The 8,262-nt window shown below is 35.6% G+C and overlaps 1 protein-coding gene across 3 annotated transcripts in view; it reads left to right on the top strand.

The window, feature by feature from the left end:
• Positions 1-8,262, top strand: part of LOC107710761 (disabled homolog 2-interacting protein-like) — a 122,764-nt gene that overhangs the window by 52,374 nt on the left and 62,128 nt on the right. For all 3 annotated transcript variants that reach the window (XM_016515610.1, XM_016515609.1, XM_016515608.1), the window contains exons 2-3: positions 1,785-1,897; positions 6,401-6,519. In XM_016515610.1, the coding sequence (XP_016371096.1) occupies positions 1,820-1,897; positions 6,401-6,519 (197 nt within the window). In that variant the 5' untranslated portion in view covers positions 1,785-1,819. The remainder of the gene's footprint in view (positions 1-1,784; positions 1,898-6,400; positions 6,520-8,262) is intronic.

The raw sequence follows: 8,262 nt of genomic DNA, 5'->3' as shown, positions 1-8,262 counted from the left end.
AAATTCTGTACAGAAAATGTGTACTAGCGCCACCTACCGTATAACAATGAAAACACGGATTCTAGGAGCACAAGTATAGCTAAAATATATTTAGACTTTTCTAAGTATGAGTCAAGTATACTTAAATGTCATTTTAAGTATATTTCTGAGAAGTACATAAAGCCCATTTCTGAGAAGTACATAAAAAGTAGACTAAAAGTATACTTTCCTATTTTTTAGTTTAAAAGAAGTATACTAATAGCACACTTCTTTTTCGTAAGGGTAGTACTGCATCAGTGAAAGACGCAAAAATCATTACAATCACCGGCAGCGAGAGACTGTTTAGTACTGCATCGCATGTCTTCGATGAGAAGTGGAAGGGGTGGTTGTTGCTGGTTACTGTATGATGATTAAAATCGCGAAATGAAACTGCAGAATGTTATGTTTTCTAATACATGCACGAATTGAGCATGAGCTCGTGACGCCAGGGTTCAAAATCCAAAGTGCGAGGAAAATCTGCCCTGAAATAGAGTTATTCGTCAGTTGCTCAGTAACATTTTTTTGAATTTTTACAAGGCATGCATGTGACAATGTGATACGTGCAACAAACGTCTTCCCAAATTCATAATGAGAATCATTTATAAATCTACTGTTGTCAACAAAAAGAAGCACTGAGGTCTTCCGGCGGGTTTCTGCCAAAATAAAAGCTGAAAAAAAAAGAAGCAAGAACTCCATCAACATTAATAAATGTTATTATTGTAATGTTACTGTTGTTCTGTAAAATAAAATAAAAAAGACAATAATAAGGATAATAATATTTACAACAGCTCTATTAATACATTTATTATAGCATTCACACATAGTGTTCAGACTGGGATCTGTAATATTTTCTAATGTTTTAAAAGAAGTCTCTTCTGCTCAGCAAGGCTGCATTTATTTGTACAGTAAAAAAGAAGAGGGGGATCTCAAAAATGGCCAAAAAATATTATTTTACTAAATTATTAATTTGAAGTTAAATTATATTGGTATAATGTCTGCTAGAATGTAAAAAAAAATGTTCAGTGTTAAGTAAATATTTTTAAAGCACATTTCTCTTCTGCTCAGCAAGGCTGCATTTATTTGTACAGTAAAAAAGAAGAGGGGGATCTCAAAAATGGCCAAAAAATATTATTTTACTAAATTATTAATTTGAAGTTAAATTATATTGGTATAATGTCTGCTAGAATGTAAAAAAAAAATGTTCAGTGTTAAGTAAATATTTTTAAAGCACATTTTGGCTTTTTCATTTATGCAATGGTGAAAAAAATTGACAAAATGGGGGAAAAATGCAAAAAAACTGTGTTCGGTATTCGACCTTCGGCCCAGTGTTTCATTTTGTTCGGCTTCGGCCAAGAATTTTCATTTCGGTGCATCCCTACATCTGTGACATACAACTCTTACATTATGAGTGGAAGATCAGTCACTGAATGGATGTGTTGGCATGGTGATTGTTTATGTGGTATCTGCCTATTTGATTACATGCTGTGAGAGTCTCACAGTCTACATCCACACTTGGACAACATGCTGGGATTTGTGCATGTGGGTTTATTCTTGGCTATTATAAAGCTAGCTCTAAAAAACATCTTTTCAGTTGCGTTTTACAATTTAAAAAATGTCTGTAAATGTCTATACTCTGTGTGTTTGTGTGTATATACTGTATATATATATATATATATGTATATATATATAAAACGGTGCAGAAACTTCTATATATGGAACAATCATTTTGTTAATAAATCAATTTCTCCGTCTCTCTTGTCTCACAGACTCTCCACCTGAGAAAACAGGGCGGAGACGTAGCATGCCAGGCTCCACCCCTGACAAAGCCCCACCTACAATGGAGCCCACTGCCACTGCTGCTACACCCTTCAGGGTCACAGTGAGTATTATATGTGTGTCTGATCAAACACAGTCTGGAATCCAGATGTGATACATACTGTGCCCACATGTATCTTATCTTTATTGCTGCTACTACTTCAGATCTTTAGTATTAAAATTCTGCAGTACTAATAAACGTTAGCTTGCAAGTCATTTTGTCAAATGCTAATTTCCTACTTGAGGCTATAAATGTGAGCAGTGGTGGTGTTTTATTAATATTTTAAGTAATTAAAAAGCAAAAATCCAGTGCAACATAATGTTAAGCCTAATAACCAAGCAGCTGAAACTCAAGATGGTGATCCAGCCCAAAACCACATACCAAGCCTAATATTTTAAGTATTAAGTTGAAGTCTGGATCAAAGCTACATTTATAGGCTAGATTATACATCAGGATATTACATACAAATGAATCCCGAACAAGCTCCATTTGAAGAGAATGTTTTATTGATGGGCATCAGGGAAGATTTAACAACGTTCGAATGCTCACTATAATTGGTATGAAGTTGTAATGATATGTTTATGAGCGTGAGCTCTATTAGCAAGGGATGAAAAAACTTCTCATGATTGAAACGCAGTCTGTTAGCAATCGTTTCAAATTGAAGCTCACATTATGTGCCGGTTGCGGAAGTAAATCATTAGCAGTCAACAGCAGGTGGTATTCAGTAGTTTCACCCTCTGTATAAAATGCAGTGCATGTGGGCTTTTTATGTGTTTTTGCTGCTTAGCATTTACTGAATGTAGGTGTAATTACATTTAAATGAGATCTCTGAGGTGACTCGAGGGCCACTTGACCTCTGAGCTTCTGCAGATTCAGGCCCAATTACTCATCTAGCCTAGTGCATAGTTTGCAAATATCTCCTACGAAGTTAAAACATGATCTGAGAACACTTAAGTTCCATCACAAATCTTCTCAGTGCTGTACATGTTTGAACAGGTTCAAGGCACACAAAGGAAGCCTTAGATGTCATTGTTTTGGGTGAATGATGGAAGATGCCACATAGCTTGATTGTTAGGTCAGTCTATATGGACAATTAGGGAAGTAAAGATAATCCCCCTGCACCCCCCGCTGGTAGGCAGTGGTACTGTACCTTTCGGAATCAGGATCTCGTGCGATTTTTCTCCCCTCTCCCTCTCTATCCTACTTTTATCCTCCTTTCTGAACTCTTATTCTCCGTGCATGAATAACACCATCAATACCAGATGGACAGATGTATTGAATGACCTTGAAGATTCTTATATGAAAGAAATGGTGATATAATTAATGTACATGTCAAGAAAGATGGATGAATAGTTTTGTTTTGTGAATGCAGTAGAAAACCCACTCTGTGAATTAATCGGTGCTGTGTGTGTGGTTAAGATGGAGTGTGGGAAAAGCACAAGAACACCGTTTTCAGCAAAGTTTTCTGGTGTTTTTTTCTTTTCTTTAATCAATTAGTTACTCAGCCTCAGGTTTGTTTTGTGTTAAACTGTATCTGACACTTTACTGGATGCCTGACATATGCAGTTGACTGAACTGACAAGGCATTGGGAAATCTATTTAAAGTTATACAGTATTATTTAGATATAGTCATATGAATAAGCTATTATTATTAAAAAAAATGGCTTTAGGTAAATATTTCAGGTAATTTTCCATTGATTTGCTCCTGGCAGGTTTTTGATATATAGGCTTTATTTAATTTCTGCCGCTTGCACCTAACCCAGGCTTTCTCATCTGCTTTCACATTAAGAAAAGGTGAAATGTGCTTCATAATTTTAGTCAAAGCGTCCTTGTGGTTTAACGTAGAACTAAGGGTGACGGAGTCCTGCAAATATGTGTGCCCAAGGGCCTCATGGGACCACGATCCGGCCCTGGATTTTGACTGCCAACATCCATGACCTGTTTGACAGACCTGCTCGATAGTTGCTTATTAACACTGTTTGACATTGCATACCATGACTGAATTATTTACTAGGGCTGCAATGAACACTGTTTTGATAACCGATTCGATTATTTTTCATTCAATCTGATTTATCACTGCATGTGTACGTGTGATATTGTGTGCAAAAAATAGTTTACACCAAGGTCCGTTTACACCAAGAAAGATAACTATAACGATAACTTTATTGGCGTCCACACCAAGGACGATAATGTTCTGTTTGTTATAAGAGTGTGTTGCAGTTATTTCATTTGCTGCTTTAATTGCTCAAGCTCATTAAGTCAGGTGGATTCTGATTGGCTATCAGTGTTTTTATCATTCATCAGCTGGAAAAAAGTTCTGAAAGTGATTGCAACAATATTGTTGCACTGTGTCGTTATTGTTGTGTTGTGGACTTTACTATTCTCATAGAATTAGAGCAATTATTTAAACTTTGTAGTTATAGTTATCATCCTTGGTGTGAATGGTTCTTTGCAATAAAAGAGCAAGAGAGCAGTTTTTGTAAATACTGAAAAGGGGAAGAATGTTTTGCAGGAATGCACACATTCTTTCCCCGTAGCAACACATTTCTGTCATCATATGACATTCTCCTGTAAAGTAATTGTGATTTCAGTATGGTTCATTTAAAACCATAATTTAATGTTTAACAAAGAATATTGTTTTGATCCACATGATTGTGCTTCCTTGCTGTTGCGCTCTGTTTGATTGACATGGTCTGTGTCTGTTTTGTTTTTTTTAATAATGTTAATGACAACAGAGACATTTTTAATCTGATGTTTGCTATCACAACATATGCATTATAAGAACATAACATAAGAACATACAATAATGTGCTGCTTGTTAAGTTGAATTGATACTTTTATTCAGCAAGGATGCATTAAATTGATCAAAAGTGGCAGTAAATACATTTACATTGTTACAAAAGATTTCTATTTTAAATAAATGTTTTTCTTTTCAAAGAATACAAAAAAAAAGTTAAAGGGGTCATATGATGCGATTTCAAGTTTTCCTTTCTCTTTGGAGTGTTACAAGCTGATTGTGCATAGATAAGATCCCTGAAGTTGCAAAGACTAAAGTCTCAAATCAGACCGATGAGCTTTGTAAAAATCAACGCGTTTCAGAAGGCGGGGCATAGAGGAGAAACAATAATGTACAGTATGTGGAAAATAATGTGTTTTTTTTACTTTAAACCGCATAAACACATTTCATTACACCAAATACACAAAATAATGTTCTTTTTAGCAGCATCATATGACCCCTTTAAGGTTGCACAAGTGTTTGAACATTAAAAATAATAAGAAATGTTGAGCACCAAATCAGACTGTGAAGCATTCTGTGACACTGAAAACTGAAGTGATGGCTGCTGAAAATTTTGCTTTGCTGTTACAGGAATAAATTACGTTTTAACATATTAACATAGAAAACAGTTATTGTAAATTGTAACGAGATTTTACAGTATTATGGTTTTTGCTGTATTTTTAATCAAATAAATGCAGCCTTGGTGAGCATAAGAGACTTCTTTATGTAAATGTAAAACATTAAAAAGTCTTACTGAGCCCAAATTTTGAATGGTAGTGTAAGATTATGTCCAAGTAAAAAAAAAAAAAGGCTCTAAACTGCTGTTCTTCATAGAGCCACCAAAATACTGCCATTTATTCTAGTCATTTATAACTAATACTAATAAACTGATAATCAATTAATTTAGGAAATACCAGTCAAACTGATTATCAGTTTACTCTCGACTCTACAGTATTCAGAGCACTTGACAACCTGGCAACATGAAATTACAAACTCATAACCTTCTTTGAAGCTTACTGCATCATATTTTTGCAATTCATGTTATGTTTGGACAGGGGAGCTTGTTTATTATTCAGATGTCTTCTTGTCATTGTCTCTCTCAGTCCTCTTCTGATTGGATTTCCTTTTCTAGCGAACGGTAGGCTGCAATACTCTGACTGATTGCTCTATGATTAAGAGATGTCTGTGTGTAATCATTTGCATATATTGTGAATAGTAATCAGTAGGGTGCTTTAATTATGTAGAATATGCAGATGTGTTAATCGGTAGGGGGGAACGGCCTGCTTTCTGTTTGTTTACTAACACTTTCTTGTCAGAAACTTCATGTCTGCTGACTCGCCTCTCTTTTCCTCCAGAAACTCTTTCCACACCTTTTCTCATTCTTTCTCCGTTGCGTTTCTCACTTTCTCACATTCTCACTTTTTATCTCTACAATAGCAGCCTTACAGTGAGGATGAGTGGATCGTATTTTGTCCTTGACTCTCTTTCTTTTCTTACAATCCTTCACGTTCTCGCTTTAATTTTTTTTTTCTTTTTCACTCTTTCTCACTTTATGCTTCCCTTTCCTTTCCATGCCCTTGATGCCAACCTGCTGTCTCCATGGTAACTGGTGTCTAAAGGAAGTTGAGTTTTGAGCTGCAAAAATGTGACCGGTGCTTTCACAGAAAAAGGGTGTATAATGTGGGATAATTAACGAGTGAGTGAATGTATGAAATGGTGGTGAAAGATCAATATGAATCTGCCTGTTATTATTATAATGTCTGTCCTATTCTCTGTCATTTCCTCATTAGGGGTTTTTGAGTCGCAGGTTAAAGGGCTCAATAAAGCGGACTAAGAGTCAGCCTAAACTGGACAGGAACAGCAGTTTCAGACACATCCTACCAGGCTTCAGACCAGTGGACAACGACAGGTAAACAACAACAATTTTCCATCTTATTCTAAGTGTTTAATTTCTACACCACTAACGTCATCTAGAAGAACCTTCTCTATAGAGGATCTGTGTGTTTGGATAGTTTTAAACCAGTGGTTCTCAACCTTTTTGACTGCAATGAAAGCTTTTTCTGTAATGACATAGCTGCTTGTTTTCAAATATATAGGCATATTACAGAAACTAGGAGTGACAATATATTAAAGTAATTCAATAAAAGACTTATAAATAATAAAATTTTAGTTTTACAAGCTGAATAGATTTGAGAATTTTCCACATTTTTTTTTATGACTAATGAGTTTACTGCCAATTTATGCCAAATAAAATATTTTAGAGCCTGAGAGAACTAGAAAAAATAATATTTTAACAATTTAATTTAAAATTACATTTGCTGAAAGAACAAAATAAAATAATATGTCTTGATTTTTTTTCTTTTAACTTATGTCTCATTTTTACTCATTTTAAGCGTTCTTGCAGCCCACTTGGAAATGCTCCCTGGTTGAGAACTATTGTTTTAAACTAGTTAAATTTATCTTAAAAATAGCATTCAAATGTCATCTTTAATCTTTCAATCACTGTCTTGACTGGAGATCAGTTGTTACAGTCACGGAACCATGTGTTATTGGAGACAATAAAAAGTTGGCAGTTGGTTCTGACCTATTTTAAAACTTTACTGGATGTGAATGGATATGTTGCTGTATGAGTGGCTGAATGAATATGGCAGTTGAGACTTAGTATAGATATTTTTGCATGTGTTTGCATTCTGTGTGCTAATTCCTATGGAATAGCACCATATGTAAATGTGCGATTTTGCATTTCCTCATGTCTGTGCTGCATAATTTGCTGCACAGTGAACAATGACGTGTGTGTGTGTGTGTGTGTGTGTGTGGCCTGAAAGTTTGTGTGTCTGTTTGGCAGAATGGTTATTGAGGTCACTTTTGACATGCCTCTCTTGTCAGTGAAAACCGACAGAGCTTTGCAGTCCAATCTGTCATCTGCCTCTTTCTCGGAGATGCTCCTTCATGCATCTTCTCTTTCCCTTATCCCATAAATATCCCTCACTTTAAACAGACTGCAGCTGTGCTCTGCTCTTGAGTTTTTGCTCATTTCTATGCAAATTTCTGATTTGGAAACTTTCGCTGTACTTTATTTTACCGTAAATGTAATACACTTACTGTTATGCTCACAATTTGCAGAACAATAACAGTTTGGTAGTGCTACTAGAAATAGACTGACGTGACAAATTTCAGGTCTAGCTGTTTATTCCTATTTTCTTTTCTAGTTTAAATCTTGAAAGTGGGCATTAATTGAGGTATTGTGAGATGGGAGTCTGCTGCAGGACTAAATGTAAATCATATAGAGAAGTCAGGCTTCCAGGGAGGACAAGAATGCATCGATCGAAAGCCCACTGTCCAATAAACAATTAATAGCTTTTTTTCCCAGTGCAAACAGCAGTCATGATAGACTGCCAGTGAAGCACACTCTCCAAGCGGGACTCAAAATGAAACTTTTGGATTCTCTTGTCCAGTGAACATTTATCTTTGCTCCTATTAAACATTTATATTTGGTGCTTTTAAATCCTATGGATTCCAGCAATGTCTACAGACAGATTCATGTGGCATTGCCAGGGGTGCACATAAGTTTTTCAGCCTGGTTCTCATATGAGAACCTGGAGATTTGGTTTGGTCCTCACACGGCGGCACATGGTGTGACCCATCAAATATA

The sequence above is a fragment of the Sinocyclocheilus rhinocerous genome, unplaced genomic scaffold (assembly GCF_001515625.1).
Source record: "Sinocyclocheilus rhinocerous isolate Xijiao unplaced genomic scaffold, SAMN03320098_v1.1 scaffold2071, whole genome shotgun sequence".
NCBI classification, from domain to species: domain Eukaryota; kingdom Metazoa; phylum Chordata; class Actinopteri; order Cypriniformes; family Cyprinidae; genus Sinocyclocheilus; species Sinocyclocheilus rhinocerous.
The sequence above is the reverse complement of the archived record's forward strand: the minus strand, read 5'-3'. Positions and strand labels throughout refer to the sequence as shown.